At 52.6% G+C, this 26,438-nt stretch overlaps 6 protein-coding genes across 6 annotated transcripts; 4 read left to right on the top strand and 2 right to left on the bottom strand.

Moving 5' to 3' along the window:
• Positions 1–1,567: 1,567 nt before the first annotated feature.
• On the top strand, positions 1,568–3,277 carry BDP55DRAFT_733320 (heat shock protein; the record flags this gene model as incomplete). The annotated part of the gene is made up of 4 exons (XM_060580069.1): positions 1,568–1,733; positions 1,795–2,105; positions 2,163–2,316; positions 2,370–3,277. The coding sequence occupies 4 exons, from the start codon at positions 1,568–1,570 to the stop codon at positions 3,275–3,277; spliced, it is 1,539 nt and encodes a 512-aa protein (XP_060424131.1).
• An 856-nt stretch (positions 3,278–4,133) lies between these two features.
• On the top strand, positions 4,134–6,565 carry BDP55DRAFT_358673 (Poly(A) polymerase central domain-containing protein). The gene is made up of 3 exons (XM_060567027.1): positions 4,134–4,614; positions 4,691–5,432; positions 5,490–6,565. Exons 1-3 carry the CDS (start codon positions 4,469–4,471, stop codon positions 6,288–6,290), a joined length of 1,689 nt encoding a protein of 562 aa, XP_060424130.1. The 5' UTR covers positions 4,134–4,468; the 3' UTR covers positions 6,291–6,565.
• A 1,048-nt stretch (positions 6,566–7,613) lies between these two features.
• BDP55DRAFT_697703 (misato segment II myosin-like domain-containing protein) lies at positions 7,614–9,494 on the bottom strand (the record flags this gene model as incomplete). The annotated part of the gene is made up of 5 exons (XM_060577707.1): positions 7,614–7,881; positions 7,953–8,542; positions 8,606–9,047; positions 9,146–9,345; positions 9,423–9,494. 5 exons carry the CDS (start codon positions 9,492–9,494, stop codon positions 7,614–7,616), a joined length of 1,572 nt encoding a protein of 523 aa, XP_060424129.1.
• Positions 9,495–11,361: 1,867 nt separating this feature from the next.
• BDP55DRAFT_358603 (fork head domain-containing protein) lies at positions 11,362–13,960 on the top strand. The gene is made up of 4 exons (XM_060567026.1): positions 11,362–11,696; positions 11,771–12,760; positions 12,818–13,638; positions 13,696–13,960. The coding sequence occupies exons 1-4, from the start codon at positions 11,583–11,585 to the stop codon at positions 13,775–13,777; spliced, it is 2,007 nt and encodes a 668-aa protein (XP_060424128.1). The 5' UTR covers positions 11,362–11,582; the 3' UTR covers positions 13,778–13,960.
• Positions 13,877–18,648, bottom strand: BDP55DRAFT_620130 (clustered mitochondria-domain-containing protein). Its single transcript, XM_060571327.1, has 4 exons — positions 18,209–18,648; positions 18,045–18,128; positions 17,935–17,990; positions 13,877–17,881 (listed from the first exon to the last, which is right to left on the bottom strand). The coding sequence occupies exons 1-4, from the start codon at positions 18,237–18,239 to the stop codon at positions 14,144–14,146; spliced, it is 3,909 nt and encodes a 1,302-aa protein (XP_060424127.1). The 5' UTR covers positions 18,240–18,648; the 3' UTR covers positions 13,877–14,143.
• Positions 18,649–19,201: 553 nt separating this feature from the next.
• BDP55DRAFT_679788 (uncharacterized protein) lies at positions 19,202–22,374 on the top strand. Its single transcript, XM_060576078.1, has one exon. The coding sequence runs from the start codon at positions 19,618–19,620 to the stop codon at positions 22,126–22,128; it is 2,511 nt and encodes an 836-aa protein (XP_060424126.1). The 5' UTR covers positions 19,202–19,617; the 3' UTR covers positions 22,129–22,374.
• Positions 22,375–26,438: the final 4,064 nt, after the last annotated feature.

Genomic DNA, 26,438 nt, shown 5'->3' with positions numbered 1-26,438 from the left:
TGGGAGCTGACAATGATGTTGAGGATGTGGGTATTGCGGAAGGGTTTCGCCGTTATGAACGGGTCCGAAGAACAAGGCTCTGAGGCTCGGCTTTGGATCGTAGAGGCAGGCGTTGACGAGGCTGACTGGGAGAGGGAAATAATTAGAGAGCTGCGATGTGCGCCGGCTCAAGATGTGTGCTGCGATAGGGGCTCGCACGACAAGTAAGGTTGCCTGAAAACTCTGTATCTGATTTGCTTGGATTCAACAGTGTGATTTGTGGTCGACTGCTAATGGAATGATCAAGCAATAGTGCAGTGCGGATAACCAAGTGTCTGTTCAAACTGTTGTCGGAGCTGAAAGAAGTGACGACAGAAAGTGGTGCGGAAGCGGCGTGGTTAGTGTCCCATTCAGCCTGTCGGTCGACCTTGCACCTTGCGGAGACGTGAAGAGGAGACCAGGACCCCACCACCTACTACCCAATTTTGCCGTCTTGCTCTCCGTACCGATGCAATAATTAAAGTACATTTTTCCAAGCTACAACTGAGACAGATTTTAGAGAAAGACCAACTTGACTTGAAGAGTATAATGAAAGGACTTTTTTTTTTTTTTTAGAAAAAAAAAATGCTACATAGCATTAGAATCAACATCACTTTCTTGCTGTGGCAACGTGTACCTAGCTTGGCGCGTTATAAAGGCAAAGCAAATCAACGGCTCTCACCTTAGGTAGGTTCGGCGCGTGGGCAAGGGACTGGTGACCGACCAGCTGTTTCCCGCCGCCCCCATTCTCCATTATCACCCCGCACTAGCACAGAAGGAGTCACTTGCTCCACTTGGGCCTCTTATCGCTTCTCCACCCTTGCGGGATGACCTTATCGCCATCGGACCCCTCTCGTCTCGTCGGTCAACGACACTACCTAACTTTCCAGATTACCTTACCTACCTCCCTACCTTACTATCTCGGCCTGGTCTTCCGTCAACGCTACTAGATGCATAGGTGGCGCTTGAGAGCCCTACTGCGAAGCTTTTTTCAATATCAACGTGAACCACATATACGCTCCAACTAGTAACGATCTGATGATACTATCGCGTCGATATGCGACCCTTAGCTGGATGCGACTCGTTCCCGGGGAATGTCTCCTCAGGTGATGGGGCCACCGAAAGCCTCGCTTCGGCTTCACAATCTACCGCCTCACAAATGTCCTTCATCCTCGCTGACGAAGCTACCATGGAAGCCTCCTTGCCATCGCATTCCCTTTCTGCTCATCGACTGCGTGAACAGCGGAAACAAGCTACATCCGCGACCCCCGGCGACGGATCAGCGCAGAAACGTGACTCTGGCACAGCTCCACCACCTACTCCGCGATATACATCGTCTTTGCAACCCCATGATGCCGTTTCTCATCGGCCAAATTGTACCAGCAATCCATCACCAGCGGGGATACAGACGCCTCCTCCACCGTCTCTGTCTCAACCTATGACACCCATACTTTATGGCGTGTCAGGACCATGCTCCGCTATCAGCAGTTCTTCGTCACGGCCCACCTCGCTAGCTGGATCGCTCTCCGAATACCAGGAAAGCTTTGTCATGAGCGCCTTCGGGACCTCGGACGCTGGTCGCCCCCAAAGCATATACAGTGGCGAGGTTGCTCAGCAGTTCATTATGCCCACCATCAACGTCCCAAGTCGGAGACCCTTCACAGAAGCTGGGAAGGGCCTTGGCAGGCTTAGGCTTCTCGTAGCTGGCAGATCAGGTATTGAATGATGACTTGCCTCCAATAATGGTGCATTCGCTAATAAAACATGTGCTTCCAGGCGTAGGGAAGACGGCTTTGATCCGAAGTATAACACAAACTTGCACGCACATTGTACACGTTGACCCTACTGTGCCGGTAGCAATGGCGTCCAAAGGTTTCCTGCCAGAAAAGACGATGCCGAATAGCCCTCCAATATCTCAGGGCACTTTTCAGATCACGGAGACTCTAGCCAGCACCAAGCCGTACCCATCCTGGTGGAAAGATTCGGCCCTTACATCCCTTGCGCCCACTCCGAGTCAAACCGAGGACACAGTATTAGACAGAAACATATGTCTTGTTGATACGCCTGGATATCAGGAAACATGTTGCGTATGTTCTGCGAGTCTTCGATCTTCCACGAGACACAACGAGCTAACGGAATCATAGCCTACAGATACTATGGGCCAAGTCTCACAATACATTGAATCGTACCTTCAAAAGAGTCGCCTCGACGGTTTAGAGGACCCCGATGTTCTCAAAACAATCAGTGGAAGTGGCGGCTTACTTGTTGACGCAGTGCTCTACATGATCCCCAGTTCAGGTAAGAACCTACATTATCAAGAGTTGAAAGCACAAACACTTAAGTACTTTTAGGCTTGTCCGCGACTGATATACATTATCTCCGTCAACTGGATGCCCTGACAAATATCATACCCCTCATCGCGCATGCCGACACCATGGCATCGGAGCAGATAGCAGCAACCAAGAAACACATTGCCCAACAATTTGCTGAGGCTGGCCTCGGTTTGTTCTCCTTCGATCCATCGACGACAATTGTGGGAGAACAACATATCTATGCTGCTTCTAGCGAGTTGGGATCAGATTCTGAGGTCATGGACGCCAGTCTGCTCATGAGCTCCGAATACTTGCAACCTCTTGTGCCCTCCGATCTCTCACAGCTAATGGAAAACATATTTTGCGCGAATGGCGCAACCTGGCTTCGCCATGCGGCAGCAGCAAAGCTTTTGGGTTGGCGCACTCGTCATCCTGGCCCCAGTAATGTCTCCGGCTTCGCCTCGAAGTCAGAAGGCTCAAGGGATATGTGGTTGATGCGTCCTCGGGCCGGATCACTGACGCCTCTTGCCATGAGTCGCGTTCCAAACTATGCTACTCGTGACGAACGACTCTGCCGAGTGCAGCTCACAAACTGGGCGGCAGATTTACAACGTAGTCTGGCCAACGAAAAGCGGGTGCAAGAGCGTAGGGCATGGGAGCACGCGGCTATGTTGTCGAGGGAAGCTTGGAGAGATGGCCGCTCTGCTTCTGGCGGTGATGGCGCAGATATGGCGTTGACAAGAACTAAGGGAAGGGGTGAACGTCGGCAGTCCCTTCGGAAGAGGAGACACAGTACAGGCTCTGGCGTAGACTGGGGGCTTGTAAGACATCAGGATCCTTTGGGTTTGCTTCAGCTTAATGCCGACTTTAGATGGAAGGGTTGGAAGACGTTGGAAATGGTTGGCGGCATTGGGATCCTGGGTGGTTTGGCGTGGTTACTTGTTTAGAGTCGAAGGCGGCAGTACTGGATCGATGGTGGCATCTGGAGAAGGCGTTTTACATGGAATGATAGTGACTCTGGAGCATACATACCCTACCTTATTCGGCATGCGCAGCTATTCAATCAACTGCTAGATGGCATTAGCAATCGTTTCCAGTCTCACTCTAGGTAGTTCTGCTCGAGTTCTGAATTCTTCGAAGGCAGATATGAGGAAAAAGGTGCTAACGTAATAAACAACATTGGTTCTTCTAATTCTTCTAGGCACGTCAGTGCGTAAAATAGCTCACTCTTTGCAAATATCCCTGTACGTAACTACCCTTTAATGGTGTATACTAGCATATACGTATCTCTGTCATATACATCATATTATCATCTTTCATGAAAGTACATGTACATATATTGACGCCATCTAGCAGTTGATAGGATAGTAAGGCTCGCCCAGGGCCTTTCAGTCGTGGTGACATTGACCACCCACGCGGTTGTCAGAAAAGTGGCACATATACAAGCAAGTTTCAGTATAAATACCCCAAAAGAGGTAATTAAACACGTTTAAAAAATCTAAAAAGTATTATTGAATATTAAATAAATATTAAGTAGTTTTATAACCTATCTATATAATATTAATATTAAGTTTAAATTCAGAAAGAATTTGTGAGTTTGGTCGAAAAAGTAGAGATGACCTTAGTGTGCTATTTATTCTCACAACCGCGTGCCACCATGAACGTAAAAGGCCCACTGCCCAGCATGCCTACCTAGGTAGAAAGTGTGTGGGTCGGGTGTACCACCATTCATTGGCTAATTGAAGTCGGCCTGCTTTAGGTCTGTTCTCCACTGTGCAGACGCGCCTGCTTTCCCTGGCTACCACTTGAACAGCCTTGACCATCTACCTTACCTTGCCTTACCTCACTCAGACCTTTGTGCCTTGCGTCCTAGAGGTGAAAGGTACTAGGCTCTTCAGCTGCAAGGTACTTGGCGACCATCTATCTAGTTGGGGCTAAGTTATCGCAGCGACGCCTACTTCGGCTTGGTTGTTTTCGCAGCGTAAGCTTCCTTCTTGACAACATTTTCCTTTCTTCATTACATCTTCTTTTCTTATCCTCCTTCCATCGCCAGGTTCGCCCAACCGTCGCTTCTTCAGCTAGGCCAGTCCTTCTGTGTTTACTTATCGTCTCTATTTCTTCCAAAGCAACAGTCAGTCATGGCTAGCGAGGAAAGACCGTTGGGCGTGACGCCGCCCATCTCCACTGCTCTTCCCACTGAGGCGGAAAACCAAGCGAAGGAGACGCTCCTGCAAGAGTTGAGGAAGCAGAATACCTTCGAGAGCGCTGCGGATACCGAAAAGAGGCAAGTTTGCATCTTTTGGCAGACAGCCGGATGTTTCGTGCCTGTTCTTGCTAACGATCTGCGTGGTTGAATATAGAGAGGATGTTCTCAGGCATCTCCAGCTGATTTGCGACGAATTTGTAAAACGAGTGGCCCGGAAGAGGGAGGCAGGCAACGAAGCTCTCATCAGAGATGCCAGGGGAAAGATCTTCACATATGGCAGTTATCGTTTGGGCGTCTTTGGTCCTGGCTCCGATATCGACACCCTCGTCGTCGCCCCGAAATACGTTACCCGCGCCGACTACTTCGAAATCTTCCCCAACCTGCTGAAGGAAATGGCGCCTCCTGGTTCAATTACAGACATGGCTGTGGTAGCCGACGCCTTCGTTCCGATTATCAAATTCGAGTTTTCCGGCATCAGCATCGACCTGATCTTCTCTCGCATTGCCATGCTAAAGCAGTTAAACAAGGAGTTCAGTGTTCAGGACTCCAGCCTGCTTCGAGGGCTGGACGAGGCGGAGCTGCGATCGCTCAATGGCACACGAGTCACAGACGAGATTCTCAGCTTGGTTCCCGAGGAAACCACCTTCAAGTTGGCCTTGCGTGCTATCAAGCTTTGGGCACAGCGCCGGGCTATCTACGCCAACATCATGGGATTTCCTGGTGGCGTGGCTTGGGCTATGCTGGTTGCCCGCGTCTGCCAGCTATATCCCAAGGCCGCAAGCTCTGTCATCGTCAATAAATTCTTCCACATCATGCGCCGGTGGCCATGGCCGCAGCCTGTCCTTCTGAAGCACGTTGAACCCGGCCCGTTGCAGGTCCGCGTTTGGAACCCCAAGGTTTGCACTCCCTACTTCACTAACCCTGACTCCGTATGTGCTAAACTCAGCATCTAGTTGTACAAGGGAGATCAATTCCATCTCATGCCCGTCATCACCCCCGCCTACCCTTCCATGTGCGCCACTTACAACATTACCCGGTCAGCAATGACTGTCATCTCGCAAGAGCTCTCCAGAGGGTGCGACATTACCGACAACATTATGATGGGCAAAAGCCCCTGGAGCGATCTGTTTGTCAAGCACACCTTCTTCACCAAGGGATACAAGTACTACATCTCAGTCATCACTGCCAGCACAGACAAGGAAGCACACAAGGTCTGGTCAGGCTATGTGGAATCCAAGGTCCGTGTTTTGGTTCAAGGCTTGGAACAGCACGCATCGATAGCTTTGGCCCATGCATTCAACAAAGGTTACGAGCGTCGGCACAGATGCGCAAACGAGGGAGAAGTTTCCCAGGTTCAAGCTGGAAGTTTCTCGTTCCTAGCAAAGGACAGCGACATCAAACAAGAGGTCATCAAGGAAGAGGTCAAGGAAGAAGTCAAGACAGAGGTCAAAGTGGAAACGGTTGACACGAAACCCGAATTGGGAAGCATCCCAGGGCTCAAGACGGAATCCAATGACATACCTGGGCTTAAGGCTGAAGAAGATGAGACACAGCCAGGAGTGAAGATGGAAGGAATCAAGCCGGAAGGCGATGAGTCCAATGCTCTCAGTCCGATACCGAAGCATAACCCTTACACAGACGTCTTCACCACCACACACTACATCGGGCTGACCCTCAGCGACGGTAAGTCCGCTCACGACAACAAATTCGAAACCCGGGCTTTTCACGCTTCCCCCCTGTTTGGCTCAAAGTAGCATGGAAGCTGACTATCTAGGTGCGAAATCGCTTGATCTGTCTTATCAGGTCGAGAACTTCAAAGCTCTATGTACGCAGTGGGAGAAGTATGATGCGACTCTCAACTCATTGAATGTCCAGCATGTGCGGAGGTAGGCGAAAAAGACAGATATGCTCCCTTTGATGGTATTCGCTAAGTTCAGCATAGCTTCAACCTTCCCGACGACGTCTTTGATCCCAACGAAACGAAGCCTCAGAAGCCTCAGAAGAAGCGTGTCAACCCGAACGTTAATCCGAACGCCAACACGAACGCGAATGGCGCTGCACAGATTAAAAAGAGAAGTGCTTCAGAGGTACTACACTGGTTTAGTTCACGGCCACGCCGGAGGGCTCATCGCAAGATCAGCGAAGCTTTGGTAAGCGCACAGCTGACACATTGAGTAGGAAAATCAAGAACCACCCGCCAAGCGCCAGCAAGCTTCTGTCACGGCTGCCGGTTGAGTATGGACCTTGGACGCAAGCGTACCATACCATCATGCTCTCGACCCTAATTAAGAGTCATGTCTTACTGCGTCAGCATTGGTAGCATCTTTTGCCTCTGATCCACTGACCAATAGGCCAATTCACTTCTTCAAGTTTGACGTTCTCCTCTAACGCGGACTATCTCGTACCGTACCGAAAACTGGATAACACACACCCAGAGAGAGAAAGCGAAATAGACCAAAAAAAAGAGAAGGGGGGCGGATGGGGAAAGAAAGAAAAAGAAAAGATATCCATCGACGACCTGGCAGTATTCTGCTGCCAGTGTATCCGCGTTACTTGGAAGACCCCCCTTCTAGTAACCCGGCTTAGGTGGAAATCACAAACGAAAAAGCAACAGTATGCCTGATATGTCTTATGGGCTTTGGTAGGTAGCTCGTTCTGGCCTGAGACGAGCGGAGACTACTAAAGAGCATCAGGAACAACACTGTCGCCCACGAGGATGCACTTTGGGACACGCACGCTTTGTAATGCGGGGCGGGTTCATTTTCTCTATGCTTCTCTACCCAAACGCGGACAGACCACTGGGTCAAGGCGAGGCCAGCTGTATACTAGATACCATCGGTTTAGAGGATTGACTATGCTTTGTCTCCAACTTTTGCCTTTGCCTCAATCTGTTATCTTGTGACTTCAAGGGCCCCTGACTTGTGGCATCTGGACCTCTGTGCCAAACCAACCTATGAGTGCCGATGTGACCGAGGCGATGCAATGTGAGACCCAATATCTGAGGGTTCCTCCATCCTTCAGCCGTTTGGCCTGACGTACTGATTAGTCTGGATTGACTAGAGCAGTGTCAAGTCCCCTCAATCATCGTCGTCATCGCTGCCACTTGACCATCCTTCTCGATACGCTTCAGCAAAGTCGGCTAGCTCATTGCTGATGTCTTCTCGGTCCTCCACACCAAGCGAGGATGCAACGGTAGTACGCAGAGCATTCAGCGCAGCAGACACTGAAGTGTCGGTAGACAGACTGGTCTTGACGCCAAACGACTCGCTCAACGGCTTGCCGCTACCGTCGAGGTAGATCTCGGGGAAACTGTCGAGCATAGGGAAGCCCCTATCGGTGAGATACCTGCCATCTACAGTCAGTCATCGAAGTACGGGACTTTGAGATCATAGCTATGGCTGTGTTTTGTGAAATACCTTTGCGTGCTGGTCTCTACGAGCGCAGCCCTTGGCCGCTGCCTGCCATCGCCGCCCTCGCTCTCGTCTTGTTCCGTGACCTGCGGTGAACCACGTGTGGTGATTGTTTGCCCGAAAAGGTGAGGCTCGCCGCTACTTCCGCCATTCATATTCCTTCTTCCAGGAGTGGACTTGAGTCGGAGGATGTCGAACAAGTCCGTGTCCAGCTTGGTGTTCTCGCCAGCCTCGTCCTCGCCGGAAGCTGACTCTAGTGCGCGGATGTCTTGTTTCGTTTCCGAGGCTGGATCGACAATGCTCATTTGTAGACGACTCATGGTCTGTCGGCCGCGTAGGTTCAACCCGCTTACCAGCTCGCCGAGCGTTGCCTGCAGACCGCTGCCTGAGCTGCTTGAGTTGAGTCGGGAAGCGAGTCCTGCTGTTTCCATGGCGGTGCTCAGGAGGGCTGTGGTTTGCCATGGTGATTGCAAGTTGATGCTGAGGTTGGAGCTCAATCGGGTTTGGGGGAGAGCCATGGGAACCAGCATCGAGGCGTGCTCGCACATATCCTTGACTGTCCTTGCAGTGTTGGCGAGTTGGAGGCGTCTTTGGTCCTGGCGTTATTTTTAGCTAGGTTCGCAGGGTAGTAAGCAAGCAAGCAGATCTTCGAGACTCACGATGCGCGCAGCGGGTACAGGAGTCTGCAGCCCCCATACCCAAATCGTCGTCTTGCCGTACTCATCGCGTAGGCGCTCCACGTAGTCAGTCGCGAAGCCTCCCCAAGCGTCGTCTATAGTTGTCACGATCTGGAGGCCTTGCATCTGATCAGACTCCTCTACAAAGGGACGGAAGTCCCGGTCGACGATATCATGTTCCTTGTCTAGAGAATCAAACAGTTCCCTCCCCAAGGACCACTTGTCAAAGGGTCTGATGGAGGAGTTGATCTCATAGTCGTAGAGCTGATTTAGAGACTTTGGGTGGTAATAGACGCGCGAAAAGTCGGACCAGTACCGCACGTCAGAGGACGTGAGCTTCGGCGCAGGAGTGCCGCGGTCAAGACTCTGCTGGTAGGCGCTTGGCTCTACCAGGGGTTGTTTGTGTACTTGAGCAGATCCTTCCCTGAGGCCGACAATGACATGTCAGATGGCTGGTTCTAGAGTGCTTTGAAAGAAAAAGCCGGCGGCTGGGGGTTCGAAGATGGGCGCGCGTTTACGGACCATAAGTGAGCAGGTGCCTCTTCCTGGCTTGCGTCGTACAAGGCGTTGATCTTGCGAAGCGAGCCGAAGCCGCCCTTGAGATCGTAGACGACGGTACGCGGGAGGAAGGTCTCGGAGCCATCTAGGGCCACACCCGGACGCCAGTGGACGTCGTGGTTCACCGGGGACTCGTCTTGGTCGGAATAGGTGAAGTAGGATTCCTGGGCAACAGGTTCAGTGTGTGTGTCGTATTAAGAAGCACGGGATTCGTCGGTGCCAAAGCCATATATCTGAATACCTGTGTGTTCCAGAAATGAGTTGCTGCATAGTTGCTCAACTGGCCTAGCTGGAGGGTGATGATTTCGTGCATCTTGTCTTTGTTTCGACTTGGCTTGGATTACTACCCAACAAGGCTTCGTCGGGCTGCACCAATCATTAAAAGTCCGGCAAAGTGAGCCGGGGTTTTACTGCGGATGGATCTCGGAACTGGTAGGGAACGGAACGGGAACTTGGACTTTGCAATCTCGTGGCCAGGTCCATTTGGGCCGTTAAAGTGCGTCAAGTGAACCCGGTAGTGGGGTAGGTCTTGGGCGTGGGCCGGGCTTAGGGCGACCGGCGACGGCATCCGACCCCATCAGGGAACGGACGCTGCTGTACCGTCCCGTCTTCAATCTATTAGTGCACCTCGTCTTGCCGCACCTGTTTAGCACTGGCCACAGTTCAGGAGCGAGATTTTCCACATCACGATTAGGTGAGTAACTGAGGTGTCCGTAGATGCCCATGGGCAGGTAGGTGATTCATGATCGGCTTGTGAATGGACTAATGGTTTTCTCATCAAGGGCGAAACCATGTTGGTCCTTATTGAAAACAAGGGAGCGTTAGCAGAAACTGAGCTGGAGCACCACCAGCAGGCATCTAGGATAGGAAAGTTGGCTGGCACGCGTCCGAGTTGTCTCACAGCACGGAGGTTCTTAGATTCCAGCAAAAGGAGGAATACGAAAATGGGAGCAGACAGTCTCTTCCCCCTTGAGTGGGGGCCAATCGGGGCTCCCATTTCGAGGTCATGCACAAGTCATTAGGCCGAGTGTGAGTCAATCTCGGCGAGCGAGATGCGCCGCTGTACCAAGGCGAGGAATGAGGCGCCTGAATGTCGTGTTGGACCGGCCAAGGCCCATTCAGACATAGTGTCAAGGGGTAGGTAGAAGCAGTTGAGCTGGTCCAAAACTCCCAATATCGACTGGTGTTCAGAGCTTTGGCTTTAGGACAAGGCAGGGCGGACGGTTTATTGTCAATTGGCCCTTTGGAGGTATCCGTACTCCGTATTGACTTGAACACCTTATGTAAGTGGGGGTAGTTACGTCAGATGGAGGTGGCTCTGGGCACATGAAGGTCCCTGACCTGCGGACGGGATGGAATTCAGTTCGTAGGTAGGTTGATATCGAGGTGTGTGAGAGCTAAAGGGGACAGCGGAGGGCTCAAAGAAAATGCTTGGGGAAGGTTCAGCACCTGAGCTCAGCCAGGCTCTCGGTGCGTCGTACTGTTCAGGAAAGTTCAATGACACTGTACGCGTGAAGTGGTAGCCCGACCAGCAGGATAACCTGAAAACATGGAAAATGGGAGGGCAGATGGGGGGGAGGGGGAAGAGGTGCGCTGTGGAGCAAAGAGCACGGGCCGATCAGCAAAGTTACCTACCTACCTACCTTACGGAGTACGTGCTACGAGACGGGCTGGGGCCGCCCCCCTTCCATTCAACTGAGGTGCTCTCCCATAGGCCCCGCACAGTGCAGTGTTACCAATTAACGCCTCCCCCTTCTCCCAAAAAAGCGACGCGTTTACCAGAATTTCGCGACCGACACCTTCTCAAACCCTTGCACATCCAACTGCGGCTTTCACACAACTTCAGCAGCTCCCACCACTCGGGTTATATTCCTTCCATTACCTTATACCTTCCAGTATAGAAGACCTACCATTCTCCTACCTTCAGTAGCGCCACTGGAACGGACACCACAACAATAGCAGTCGCTTCTCTACAAGGCAACGTTCCTAGTTGCCTTGTTCTACCATACATCCCGAGAGCGTGTCGCAAGCGCGGCTCAACACCACCACCCGCCCACCTTTACCAACCTCGCGACGTCTACTACCATTTATCCTCGCACAAAGGAGCGCCAAATTGTTACTACAGTCACCTTACCCCCGTCTCACATTGTCGCAGAAATTATATAGACACCATACCTCTTTGTGGCACTTGCCTGCCCCGGACTTTAGAACTAGCCCATCCAGCCCTTCACCCTTCACGACTTGACGAGACACGACTTTCCCGTTCCTTCATTCCTTACACGTCTGAGACCAACTACTTCAATCATCCGCCCGCCATTGTTTATACCTTCCCGCGCTTCGCCTTCCGTCCTGTTCTGGCCCTTTTCGCACAGAGGTGCCGCATGCTCGAGGCTCCTCCACCATGCCCGCCTCAGCAAAGCGCTCTCAGCGCACTCGTCGCGACACTCGCCGCGATACCTCCCCCGCAAGATTAGAAGACAGCTCTCCAACTCGACCAGCAAAGCGCAGAAAGAAGGTAATTTGATTTCTCTGCTCACTCTGACACTCCGACCCTTTGATCATTGATGACGCTAACGCCGCCTCGACCAGGTCGATGACCCTCCGCCTACCGAGCCCGCCGACGATGACGAATCCAACCTCACTGCCGACCAGTCGGCTCAGCCTGTTAGCGACGATGATCAGCTGCTCGCGCAAGTAGTTCAGCACTTTCAAATTCCCAAAGAGGGCGCGCCCCAAGCCAGCAAGGATCATGCGAACTCGATACACGAAGCCAATGGCAGCGGTGTTCAGGCGTATGCCAAGATCGCGGCCCAGGACTGGACTTTTTACATCACAAAACTGATCGTCAATATCGGACGCCCATCCGAGGGCGTCACCGAGGACGACGAAGACTTCATTCACATCGATCTCGGCCCGAGCAAGATGATCTCTCGACAGCACGCCCGTATTTACTTCAGCTCCAAGGAAGAAATCTGGTTCCTTGAGGTCAAGGGAAGAAATGGTGTCAAGGTTAACAATGTCCCCATGAAGCAAAAGAGTCTGAGGCGTCTAGAGGGTGGTGAAGTTTTGGAAGCCGGTGGCACGGAGATGATCTTCGTTCTTCCAACCGAAATCAGCCCCTTACACATCGATCCTCTCTATCTCAAGAGGGCTGGATTATCGCGTCAACAGATGACGAGCCCTCAACCGAGAACGGATCTACCGGATGAGCCATCCTCAGCCCTAGGCTCGACCATTAGAAGTTCTCGTGGCTCCCAATTCCGCCAACCGATTGCGCCGGCTCCGGCAGACTACAAGCGGCCCGGAACCCCTCCTTCTGCCATCCGCGGCAAGCCTACGCCGTCGCAACACAAGTCACCACATTACTCAAGTTCAGGCACTCTGCTAATGAACCCCACCAACGACATCGATCTCAGCCTTGACGAGAATAAGCACATCAAGCCTCAGTACAGCTATGCGCAAATGATCACCCAAGCAATCATCAATACGCCCGAAAGGAAGCTGAATCTTAATGGTATCTACAACTTCATCATGAATAACTATGCATATTATAAACACCAGCAGGCTGCTGGTTGGCAAGTAAGGCTCAATGCTACCAGATCCCCCTCTTACTCTACTCTTACTAATGATTCAAAGAACTCGATTCGCCACAATCTGTCGCTGAATAAGGCCTTTGACAAAGTTGCTAGATCGACAGACGAGCCTGGGAAGGGCATGAAATGGCAGATTGTCCCAGAGGCCCGGGAAGAGATGACCCGAAGCGCATATAAGGGCGGGAGAGGCGGTCACAGAGGCTCTTCCGCGCCATCATCACCCAACAACCAGCTCAACTACATTACACATGGACCGAGGGACGTGAATGCCAGAGAGCCGGCGTCGGCGCGGAAGAGGAAGGTATCCGTAACAGGATCACCTCCGAGCTCCTCATTAGCCGCCGTGCAATCGACTCCAGATCGCAGCACGCGTCGCCTTGCCCCTCCGAGTACCGCGATGACCATTGATGGTAGTCCTCTGCCGAGGCCGCGAAAGGGCGGTACATCTACATCGAACAGCTTTCCCTCCACCAGCTACCACGATCAATCACCCACACTCACCTCATCCTACCTACCAGACGAGGGCGCATCTTTCGTCACGCCGGCCCCTCACCGTGTTCATCCCCGACTGGCGCCCCCAAGCACCGCACAGCGGCCCAGCCAGCACATGCCGACCAGTTCACCAGCGCCCTTTTGGAAATACGCAGATATCGGCAGCACCCCTTTGAAGCCTGCTGCTCATTTCGACATGAGTCCATCTAAGCCGTCTTTGGGCGGCATACCGCAAAGTAGCAGTCCACCTCCCGCAAAGTCACCAAATCTTAGCCCTACAAGATCACAACACAAGGAATCGTCACGGGAGGCGCCGAGTGAGCCGTCGAACCCACCCGAGATCGAAGAAGACCAAGGTTTTGATTTAGCAAAGTGAGTCTTTCCAACGCAATCCTACACACTTGTGTACTAGACTGACACTCAATCCAGGGGGTTCCAAAGTATTGGGTCATATCACGCACCTGTTGGCCGCGGATTGTCAGTAGCTAGCGCCATGAACGGCCACTCTTGAGGCAATCATGAGCCGCTTCTGGAAGGACAATAAAGCCAACGCCTCCTCGTCAAACTGATGTGCTACAGTAAATGTGCAAATTGAGAGCATTCGTGAGAGTGAAGATAGTTTAATTCTGAAGGGCTCCACCCGCCCATGCCACCATTCCTACGTGATACCTATATATTTTTATATACGTCGTACTATCCACAGATGCAGCGACCAATGCTTTTCCTACCCCCGTCCGAATGTTTACAAGTACAGATGCCTGCCTAGGCGCCATCGCCATCCATTCAAAGATTCAAAGATTCAAGCGCGAGTGCCTGGTCCGTCACAGCCAAAGAGAAACCGTTGGTCCGATCATTCATAGTTTGAAGCTTGATGACTTTACTTCGAAGACTTGCCCCTCCTTTTAGGGTTGCCTCGACTAGGTCTTCCCTTGGAAGGCTTGCTTTGGTCAGTACCCTCGATGAACTTGATCAGCTCATCGATACTGCGCGAGTCCATGCCTGAGGGGTTGCCCAACGGCGAGCTGCTGCTAGGTCCAGCGGACACGCTGGGAGCAGTAGCGGAAGCCTGGTAGGGCGCACCCTTGGGTGTAAAGCGGATGCCTGCACGCAGACGACGGGCCTGCGCGTCTTTCTGGTGCTTAGCAATGGACACGGCGTTCTGCGTCAGCTGCTCGAGCCAGCTCTCGGCCTCCTTGGTGTTCTTGTCCTCGGGTCCGAGCTCGCCAAGGAAGATGTTGTAGGACTCGCGCATGCGGCTGACGGCTCCCTTAGAGTCTTGGTCAAGAGCCAGAGCCTGGGCAAGCTGGAAGAGGAGAGTGGCGGCGTTGATCGAGTTCTTGCCGAAGACGCTCTCGCAGATGCGGAGGGACTCTTCGAACCACAGACGGGACTCGTGGTACGCCTTGAGGTGCTGGAGCATAACGGCGCCGTTGTTGATGGTTGTGATGGAGTCGGGGTGGTCGGCGCCATATATGATTTTCCACAGCTTCAGCGCGTGCTTGGCGTAGATGAGCGCACCATTGCTGTCGCCAGCTTGGTGGAGGAACAAGCTCAGGTTGAGATAGTTGAGCAGGGTCTCGGCAGAGTCGACACCAACAGTCCTCTCGGAGACGACGATGGCCTTCTTGGCCAGCTCGACGGCCGCTTCTTTCTCATCCAGCTGGTAGTACAGCATAGACAAGGTGTTGTAGACGCGGGCGACTTCGGGGTGAAGGATGCCGTAAATCTGCTCATGCAGAGACAAGGACTCGAGAAGGAGCTCCTGGCCAAGCTTGCGCTGGTTCTGCATGATGGAGATGCGACCGGCCTCCAAGGCCTCCTCTGCAAGAGTGCTGCGAGGACATGAGTGCTTCACGATAGGCACAACATTAACGATATCGTCTGCTGTAAATGTAGTGTTGGGAGGAGGAGCCGGGGCTGCTGGAGCCGCCTCCTTCGTCGCCGCCTTCTTGTTCTTCTTCTTCTTGTTTCCCTCGCCGTTGGTCTGTCCGTTGGTCGCAGGGGTACCGTTGGTTGCAGGAGCCTGCTCGACCGGCTTGTCTGTGAAGTTGTACTCCTTTGCTTGCAGCTGGAAACCCAGCTTGAGAGAGATCTCACGGAGCACCTGCAGAGGCTTAAGGTTGGTGTAGAAGTCGGACTCGAGCTTGTACCTGAATCTTTTCAATGTCTCCTGGGAAATGCTTTCGCGGAGAGACTCCGGGGTGACCTTCTCATAGGACAGATCAGCATCAGAGTACAGCAACTTCAGGAAAGCGTCGGACTCGGCTGCCGGCTTGGGGCTCAGCTTGTAACCCAAGAGGCAGTTGAGAAGGTGAGAGATGCAGGCTGATGAGAAAGGAGCCGGCAAATGTCTGAGGTAGTTTGAGGCGACATGCTTGAAGGAACGAGCGACCATATCCTGGACGCAAATATCCTTCAGGCACTGCAGGCGAGGCTCGGAGGCGAGCTGTGCGACCTTTCCAGTGTACCTGATGTTGATACCCCTCTTGTGCAAGAGGCGACCCAGGGACTGGCCATCCATGGGGAAGCTGATGTCGCAATCGGTGAGCTCACGGACGAGGTCAGGAATGACCTGGTCGCGAAGGTACTTAGATGCAAGGCGAACATCCTCCTCGTCCTTCTTCATCTCCTCCTTCTCAGCATCGGTCTGGGGGACCTGGCCGCTGAAGACGTCGGGGTTGAGCGAAAATGCGAACTTGGAGAGGTCGATGTGATCTTTCGAATCCTTCGACTCCTTCGGCGCCTCTGCCTCCTCCGTCTTGGACTTCTCCGCCTTGACCTCCTTCTTGTTGGCATCTGACTCTTCGTCGCTCTCGCTTTCACTGTCGCTCTCACTCTCACTCTCCTCGCTTTCGTCACTTTCGTCACTGTCATCTTCCTCCGCAGAGGCATCCTTGCTCTTCTTGGGCTCGGCCGGGGTTTCGTCAGTCGCGCCCTTGGTATTCTGTCCACGGCGTGCCAGCTCCTCGTCAACCCAAGCCTTCATCTTCTTCCTCCCATACGAGTCAATCAGCTCCGGGCGAAGGACGGCCATACGGTGGGGGTACTCGACATCGCCCTCCTCCTCGAGCCAGTCAATATCCAGAGGCGTCACACGGTACAGGTCGAGGACATATTTGCGTCCGTCGGTTCCCAGCAAGCCCTTGGTTTCTACACTGGCCTCAAGATCGAACCGCTTGCCATCCTTGTCCCAGACAGCGTGCTTCTTGACCTTGATAGCCTGAGACAGCTTGGAGAAAACGTCAGCAAATCGCTCGTCCGCGGCAACATTCTCCTTGCCATCCACGGCACCATAGTCGATCTGGTTTTCACCAGGCTCCCTCTGCTTGAAGATACCCGGGACAATGCTTTGACCAACAATACGCTTGCCAAGGTAGTCAATAACGACCGTAGCAGGAGTAAAGAGACCATCAATGTCAAGCTGGTTCACTAGTCTGACTCCCGCAACGTCCTTGCCAGTAGCAACACGAGCTGCCTCGTCGCCTCCCTCGGAAGTGAAGGTCTTCACGCCATCAGCACCAAAAGAAAAGAAGATGTTGTTGTAAACGAAAATCTGGGCGTCTTTGCATTCCGTGGGGTTCAGCGGAGGGATCTCGCCCCGGGCGACGAGCACAGCGCCGCGAGTAGCCGCGTCGTTGTAGTCGGCGAAGAGCTTAGACATGAGACGCTCACGGAAGACTCGGTCCTGTACGGTTTCACTGGGAAGCTCTCTTGCAGATTGGAACTCCTCGTTCCAGTCCCTCAGCGTGTCGGTGTTGTCGGCGCCCGCAATGAGATACGTCTCCTGGGAACGTGTCCAGTCAGGAGTGTGAGCGGAGAGGGGAGAGTTGGCTGACGGCACGATCCATGGCGCAGAGGGTATCGCGTTGGTGATTTGGAAGGTCGCCAGAGGGTCCTTGCGGTTGTTGAACTCCTGGAGCTTAAGGAAAGACGCCGAGAAGGACGGCGAAATGTCGTCGAGGAGCCCGAGAAGGGAGTGATTGGAAGCGGCCTTGGGTGCTGGGCGTGGGAAAGGATCGAACTTGGCATTGGAAGACTTGTTGATGAAGAAACCCCCGACGTGAGCTGTGATCTGATGTTGCTCGCCCTCGTTAGTAGTAGCAAGGAGGTACAGAAGGTGTCCCTTTTGCTTCAGGTGGGGCGGAGGCGGGTTCCACGGTGAAAGAGTTATGGTCTTGACCGTCTTGGGCGCCTCATCCTCCTCGACAGGAGGCAGCAAAGTCGAGATGGGAACCGGGGTCCCAAAGCTATAGTCCTCCTTTGTCTCCTTGGCAGCCTCTGTCTGCTCTCCGTTGGTCTGTTCTTCGGATGGCGGCAAGACACTGTCAAGCAGAGACAGGCCGGGGAGAATACCCTGGACGGCGTCGGTGCGGTCTCCGGCGGCACCAATGAGCTCTCTGATTCTCACGAAGTGTATACGGGCCTCCTTCTCGGTGTATGGGTCTTCAACCAATGTGACTTCAGGGCTCTCGACCAGGCCTTCGATTTCGGATATCGGGAGGAAGTCATTAATACGTTGGCCGTGGTGCTCGAGGTGGAAGCAAGTGTACTGGAACGCCACAGGGAGGTCGATGATGGACTGTCGAACTTCGTGAACCTGCTCTTGTGGGGACACCTGCATAGAACTGGTCAGTGGACGTATTCACGAGTGGACTAAGCACAGCTAACCGTGATTTGCATCTGACGGGGCTCTTTGGGAAGCTTGATCGTAAGGGTAACCAAGGCTATTATGCATCAGCATTAGATATCCCAATTCCATGGAAGATTGCATTACTCACCGTCTAGGCCCTGCTCGATCTCGCCCTCAGCCTGGAGCTCGGCCTCCGCCTCGACGGGGAGCGCTAGCTCCTTCTCGGCATTTTCTAAAAAGACTCAACGTTTAGCTTGGAACTGTTCCAGTGTTGCAATGCGTATGTTGGTTTTGCTCCTGGGTATTTTGTACCTTTGCCTTTGGGTTGGTCGGATTGGGACATTGGTACTCGATTTAGGCGAAAAACCAATGGGGAACTGGAAGTTTGATTCCCGATATAGTCTTGACTGAGAAGAGAACCCTGGGAGGGGATAGATATATAATCGAAGCTTCGAAGCGGAGAGGGTTGGGAAGAATTGAGCAATCGCACAAATCAATGCAGATACGCAATTAATATAGGGTAGAACAGTGTAAGTAGCGGTCTGTGGAATATGGATGCGCAGCTCCGAAGTGACGGGTGGCAGAAGGGAATACTCGGCCTGAGAGAGAGAATATGAGGGTTCCAACTCAATGGCCAGTTGCGGATCGAAAGGGGGGTGGTAGAGGAAAGGTGAGAGGGTAGAGTGCCTTTGGGAACGATCGGGGAAAAAAATTGACGGCAGAAAAAAAGTCGCGTTGTCATTCATCAATTGACGGCAATGCACCGGCCCGGCAAAGCTGGAGCTGTCGGTTTTTTCGGGCCCACTCCGCTTGGGGGAGCTCTGTCAGTCGTCGTCGGTTCTCCCTAAGCTGCCCCGGAAGGTAACGAGCCCTGACAGAGCCTCCCGTAGCGAGGTCCCGGTCCTCACTAAAGTCTCTACTAAATCTACTAAATAGTAAGATAAGGTACGGATCTTTCTGCGCCTCCCATTCCTCTCAAGAACCGAATATTCTATAATGCATATCCAAGTGTAACATACTCACAGCATCTATCTGTATTGATTACGACACACTTTTGAAGATATATGTCGAAATCGCAGCTTCTATCATTACCTTTACCGGGCATGGTGGGGACGACCAGAATTACAAGATGCTTCCCTTCAGCCGTTTTTACGTAAGGGACTCTGGGGCTCCGGGCTTCTCAAGCTGGGGTGGGCCATACACGTGACCACTATATTAGCGCTGCACTACGCAATCTTATCCCTTTAGGCGACTACACTGCCTTAGGTACCCTTGTCGAAGTACACACCATACCCGATTGGGGAGTTTGTAAACATTCCTTGTGATGGGAAATATCCCATCCCGGCTTCACTCATCACCCTGCTCAGTATACCTTGAGCTAAGTCTCCGAGTTCAGCACACTGCTCACTTATTCAATTTTGCTTGACTTGGTGGCTATCTTTACTCCGCACTCACAATTTTGAGTTTTCCAGCATTTGCTTACTACTCGGCTTCCGCTTATACTACTCATTGAGTGGCTTCAGTCTTTGTTAAGGTAGTCTCCGTTACCAATTGACACCGAAACTGGTCAAGCAACGCGGCAGAATCGATTCGCTGTCCACCAACAACATACATCAACAGAATCTTATACTCCATAATACCTCTGATCCAATATTTCAAAACCACCGCTATCGACTACAGAGTATTGGGCTTGGTGCAAGTGGAGGAACTGGTGAAGAGAGATGGCGAGGGCTAGCGACGAGACTCGGAGAAAGAAGAAGCGGGCAGAAAGAGATGGTGCTCGACCTCCCAGTCACTCAGTTCTATCTTGGACTTCTTCGAGATGTCAAAGACTCTTACGTCCTCTTCAGTCACGGATTGCTTTACTGCGGAAGATCGCGGTAGCTGAGAAAGCTGCTCGCGGACAGAGTGAACCTGGGGATGAAGTCCTCAACAATTCGCTAGATCGCCAAACGGCCAAAAAACCGAAACTCGTGGACGATTCGAACTCTTCCAGAACACGGCGACAGCGCCCGCGCCGTACATATTCCAAGAAGTTGGCTGACTTCTCGGAAGACGACAACAACATTTCATCAAAGCCTACTATCCGATCCAAGAGCCTTTTTCGCCATGGACCGAAACCTTCTTCTTCTGGAATGCCCAGCGTCTCAACACCAATTCTTCGCAAAGTCAGACGCCATATCACAACATCACCGAGTATGGATCTAGCAGAATGCCTGGAGACAGAAAGCAGTTGTATGCGCCCCAAGACTGCGAGACGTGGGCCTCTGGACAGTTCCATGTCCAAGTTAACGCGCCTCAGAGGGACGTTGTCACCGGGGAGGTGTCAGGCTTACGAGGGTATACTACATGACCTGGACACTCTGCTACGCTCGACACTACTCAATCATCCTACCATCGGCAAGAAGTCGTTGTTATCGATGTGTCTCAACAGAGTGCCTCAGTGCGCGACAGAGATTGAGAACTGGGAGAAATCCCAGACCGCGAACAATGGCCCGGTTTCCTCAATCAAGCGAATGGCCTATTCTTTACGGGTATACGATGAGCTACAGGCCCTTGGAGGCACCGACAATGGCTGGAGTCACCTGCGCACACTTATTCGGGCACATGCTGTCCATCTTCTGAAAGGAGTCATTGGGGAAGGTCTGCTCGATGTCTCATTTGTTCGCATCTTGATCGACCACTGCAAGGCTATGGAATTCCTCCATGAAACAGCAGACCTCACAGACGCTTTAGTTTGCTTTGTGTATAGCGAACCCCCAGAACCAAGAGAGACATCCAAGGCGAACAGGCAAAGCCAGCTACCAGCCTATTTGTTAGACCTTGCAGGCGATCCGATTGTGGAATCTCACTTGCTCGAAACATTTCCATTATTGTTGCTTCATAAACGGCTCCCCGTCGACATGGTCTCAGGGAGAGGCTTTGGGGGTTTATGGAGTATGGCAGCTTCCTCAGTACTCGAAAATAGAGCACGCCCTTCTGCAACCGAGTTTGCATCTACCGGACTTGCAATACTGTGTATGAACGCCTACCCAAGACGTCAAAGGCGTTCCTCGGGGCTCACGACGGAATCAAAATCTGCCAAGCTCACTTTGATGAGTGTACTTGGTGCATTGTCAGCCATGGCTATGATTTCGCAGGATTTTGGAAGTGATGCACCCAGTACCAGTGCGAGTCACAGAAGTCGGACACAAAGGGTAGTAGTTCACATCCTTCATCAAGCACTGCGACTGGTGAGAAGTCGCGTCGGTAGCAAGGAAGCCGCATATCCCCTTTTACTGGCATTGTTCCTATCATCATCCCCCAAAGCGGCGCACGATGCCACGCGGCTCCGGCTGAAGGCAGCGATCGACAGCTTCGGACTCGGTCTGAGTCTGGGAAGAGCTTCAAACATAGGCAACAACAACAACAGCCAGCTTCTCGATATCACGGTCGACATCACCTGCTCGGTCGCCCACTGTTGTGGCAGAGCCACAGGCCAGCCATCCAACTCGTACTTTGCCAAACTCTGTGAAGTCGTCGATACGCTTGATACGCCGGGTTTTGCAAGCTTGAGAGGCAATGGTGCCTTTGTTTTGGCCCAAAAGACGGACGACTTACGCGATCTGGTATTTGCAGAGACGTTGAAGGAAGACTTTACTGAGAACGACCGCATGGTCGCAGCCAATGGCAACTTTTCAGGGTTTCGGTGGGAAGAAGGCATCAGCGAATGGATTGCAACCAGCCCATTGGCAAGAAGGCAAGAACACTCCACCCGAGGAGCTCTACCTAGGCGCCGAAGCGGAAGACATAGCACTGGCAAAGACGACGTCCGGGTTCTCGCGGATCGATCGGAGCCGGATCCGACGACGGAAGCAACCGACAAAACCGGACCTGTAATAACAGCAAGCCCCGGACCGACGGGTGACATTGGTGACCAAGTGGGCCGGCGACTGGCGGGGAAAAGGAAGAGAGCACAGAGCGAGGATCATGGCAGCCGCAAGAGAGACTCGGGCGCTGGAATCGATGGAATCGACGGACTTGACGAGCTTGGCATGGGCCCAGAGAACTGGCCACGAGTTCTGGGCAAGTCCGGATTGGGAAGCCATGTTGCAGGAGCCAGGAAACGGGACGGATGCCGGCGGGTTATCCGGAGCAGCGAGACATGGTCTCGCAAGGTTTTGGCGGACTTGGGCGGGCAGACCACTCTGAATGACTGCGGTCTCAACGACGAGGATGAGCTGGGAATTTAATGACGACTGCGGCATGTAGATTGGATTGGCCAGGTCAGTCCAGCCCATTGGGCATGGATATGTCAGTAGATTTTTTGTGCGAGTCAATAGGATGCAAAATAGCCATCAGCTGCGTTTCAGATCCTTGCCAATGTGTGGAGGTACGACTGGGAACATGGCATAGGGTTGTCGCCAATGTGGACCTCACCGTTCTTTTTCTTCTGTCGCCTTCGTCTCCAATCAATCGTCTCTTGAGTTGCTTATCCGACGTTCTCGTAATGGTGCGGCAGGCCCGTGGCAGCGTGAGCAAGATATTTTGACATTTCAGAGTGATTGGCTGTACTCCGTAGACGCATCTGTATAAGCCATTTAAGACGGAGGACTTCTGACTCGGGATTCCGGGGGCTGGCAGGTAGTACAGAAGCAGTCACAGTAAGATCTGAAGGTGAGGTCCAACGGCGATTGACGGAAGAGCGTTTGTCGAAATCGGACGGTTTGATTTGTTCACAACTTCAGACAAAGTACCCGTAGCAGACGTGATGCGTTTCCTGTCAGGGCGATATGTTTTGGTTATGCGCTGGCATCACGGCGAATAAACAGGCCCTTTGAGCAATTGATGACCATCAGAAACACCAGGAAACGGTTGTAGATCATTGAGGCCAACGGCGGGCACTGGGGCCCATTCAGTGGATCATGTTAATCTTGCTGGAGGCTTTGAATAGGGCAGCATTCCGTACCGCGTGGGTTACTGAAAGGTGTACAAGATATCTGTATCCGTACCAGCATGCTGTCAATAAGATTGTGTCGCGTGCTCGTACAAAAATAACAGGTACCCACGGGTCTGCTTGGTCCTTCTAGTGGTTTCCCGGGAGCCTAGCATGAGAGCCTCAGGTAGCTTGTTCGGTCTTCGAGGAGCAGTAGATGATAGATAGCGGCTAGGAGACCTCAAAAGCTGAGGCATGGCAAGCTGATGGTATATGCTCACTCTCAGGGATACAGAGCGAGAGCCTGCAAAGGGAGGTAGCGATTGACTAGGCCACAATTCGAGACAGGAGACTAATACGACTCTGCACTTGATGATTCGCAATATGTTACGCATACCACAGCTCGTATGCTTCGTTGTGACGATGGCATGAAACTTCCATGTTTTCTCGATGGTGAGCACGTTTAGAACCAGTACTGTAGGGTGGGGATCAGTCGTGATAAGGCGGTAAGAAGGATGGGTGGGCAGGCGACCTGTTCGCCAGTGTTGCGTTGATAAAATGGACTTGTTCAGATCTCTAGAGTCTAGCACCGCATCCGTCTCAGAGTGCGATCCAATGACGACGGCGGCATGGCCGTGACAAACGGCGATATGTATTCGCAGGCCGACCGACTGAGGCTGACTAATTAGCGAAGTAAGCCATCCGCAAATCAATTTCGCGGTGAGGCTGGGGCGTTTCTTCTTTCGCTGTGTCGTCTGAGTCAAGGCCCGCGCGGGCGAGGACCGAGGAGGTGACTTATCCCATGTTCATCGATCATGCAAAATCCAGATATTTTACCCGACTGAAACGCCGTCATCCCAAGAGCCTATGGCGAGAGGACTGTGGCGTATCGTGTCTACGCGCATTGTCAGGTGTGCACACCAGCAGAGATTATGGCAAACACATATTGTCGCCGGTCAGATTCCGAGCAGTGTCACACTAGAAACTGACCTGGCGGCTGGAGTTAAGCAGCGAGACCTTTTCGCTCTCTGCGGCTCAATGACGATATTTTGGTAGCCCAGCATCGCATTCAACCTACAAAGAATGGTTGACGGCGGCAGTTTTCGCTGTGTAGGTAACAGGTACGTTCGTTGAAATTTCCCCGGGATTCGTGGGTACTGAAACCTCGGAGCTGAGTCTGACGGTAGACTAGGTAGGCGGAAAAGCAAGAAAGAGAAACAAGAGATAAGAAGAAACCTCGGAGACCCGTAAGACACAGGACGTATTCTCTATTATGGTTGAAAATTCGTGTCAACAGCATCGCCGTATGCGGCCAGCAATTCAAGTGGCGATGATTCGAAGTTCGCTCACTTAAACAGTAAGCAAACACGAAAAAGTTACCGTAGCAAAACCGATACGATGTGTACTCCGTACAGAACGACATCTAGCATGGACTGTCTTGGTAGAGGAAAACATCTTTAGCGGAATACGGGCGAGATAAGTTGACAACGACATGCCGGGCCGGGGGATCTGTGTGACTCTAGATGACGATATCATGCAGTGGTTCGGACAGCAATTGAGACCGATCGCGGTTTGTTCTCATTGTTTGCTCGCATCTCGCATCAGCCCCAAAGCTGCTACGCCGCCACGCCGCTCTTTCGGGAGAATGCTGCGTCGTGCAATGCCCGGGTTCTCGTTGGTTCTTGTTGGCTTCCGCCGTGCATCAACCCCCACTCTCCCGCGGTGTGCTAGACCACATCCCAGACACTGTTTGTCGCAGAGGGACAAGTATAACCGAATAGATCGGGTCGGGTTGCTTCAGGCAAGCGTAAGGTGGGCGGCGAGTCGCTCGTTTTGGCTGTTTTAGTCGAATGTGACGATGTTGTGCAGTGATCTGGCGCCTGGGTCAGTGTCAGAAGACTGGACGAAGAGCGCAAAGACAGTGGGCAACGACGATGCGGATGAGACGCGGACCCGATCGACGGGGAATTCGGTAACTCCTGGTGTAGTGGTGTGGGAGCGTTTCCTGGATGTGTCCTGGATGCGGTCTCTAAGATTGGATCAAGCCCTCAGTCTCGGAGCCATGCAGATATTCTACTGCAAAGTGGTTGCGGGCCTCCACCGGTGCTTCCTTGGTGTGACAAGACCGAGACGCACAGGTACCAGCTCCTGCATGTTCCCATTACGAAGTGCGCAACTGGACGCATGTCGTAATAACAGATTGGCTGTTCGGAGATCAAGGCTGGTAGCGCCAAGTCAGAAGTTTGCAGTGTTGGTGGGATGATGGGGAAAAAAGGGTAGGGCGTCGGTTGTTTACGCAGTAAGGTATTCGTAGCCGGCCGGTTGACCAAACTAGCAGTCCAGCACGGCTAGGTAGCCCCGTTACCCGTGAGCAACCCCACCAGATCCCTGCTTTAATTGGCTTAGCGTAGTCTTGGTCTTGGGAGCGGCTTGTTTCAGAGTCTTTCTGGAAAAGTGGATGACCATGTTGTTTTTTCTTTCCTCTTCCCAAGTTCCTTCTCTCCACTGCGTAGATGCCAGCCTGCCACTGAACAGAACGTCCTGTCGGTACAGTTAGCCGTGTCAGATCGGGTAAGTAAGGTCCAAGAAACCTCGCAAAGGCCATCGATATCTATCCGTAGATGGAAACCACAAGGACAGACAAGAGTCACAAGACTGCACATCGTTGCCCCTGCCTCTGCATCGTCTAGAGAGTCAAGGTCTAAGAAAAGACACACCGGCTACGGATACATCGTATAAGAGAGGCAGCCCTGAAATCGTCCCCTGAATGGGTGCGCCATAAGGTTTCCCCTCTTCGGATACCCTTCCTTTTGGGTGCCGTGTCCTACAGCAGAACTGCATATTTGTGACTTGGCACACAACCTTAGCCATGTGTTCCGTTGCGTGGCTGCTGGCACTATGAATAACGGCGAGTCGGCGACACCACTGTTAAATGAGCCTTGACCCGGGGTGTGTGTGTGCGGTGTGGTAAGTAGGAAGTGGTTGATGGCGTTAGGTTGTGTGAAGTGTAAAGTGCTGGCCCCTGACTATCCGCCCAGTATTGGCCCTTTCAAGATACCAACTCACCATCTGCAAGGTACGAATCGATCTTACAGCCAATCAGCTTTACAACCGCCAGGCTTAGCCAGGATTAGGTGCCATCGTAGCCATGTAAGACACGCATCGTAGGTAAGGCAGGTATGGAAGAGCCAAGAGACCGACAGACCGACAGAGTTATGTTGAGAGACAGATAAGGGCCGGAGACACCACCTGCAGCCGTGCATGGCATCGTAAAGGCCTGAAGGGGTCGTAGGGCTCTTGCCTTGCGTCAGCGTGCCTTGTTAACTTGTCGTCGTCGTCTCCCGTCCTTCGAAAATGGAAATGGAAAGTTGGCAAGTGAGGGGAGACTTGAAAAGCAGTACGTACATCCGAGTACGTGCCTTTCGGGCGACAACCTGGAACCTAGAACCCCACCACTTGCGCATGCGAGCCCCTGCGTCGTGGCTCCCTGATCTGCTGCGGCCAGTACGTACCTTTCATCATGGCAACGTCTCGCCTCGTCTATCCCTGCCGCCTGTCGTCCTCTCTTTCTCACCTCAATGTCGTCCCGTACCTGTCAGCGGTCCTTGCTACTCTGTTAGGTTTTTT

This window comes from Colletotrichum godetiae, assembly GCF_030913485.1.
Source record: "Colletotrichum godetiae strain CBS 193.32 chromosome Unknown BDP55scaffold_61, whole genome shotgun sequence".
NCBI lineage: Eukaryota > Fungi > Ascomycota > Sordariomycetes > Glomerellales > Glomerellaceae > Colletotrichum > Colletotrichum godetiae.
The sequence above is the reverse complement of the archived record's forward strand: the minus strand, read 5'-3'. Positions and strand labels throughout refer to the sequence as shown.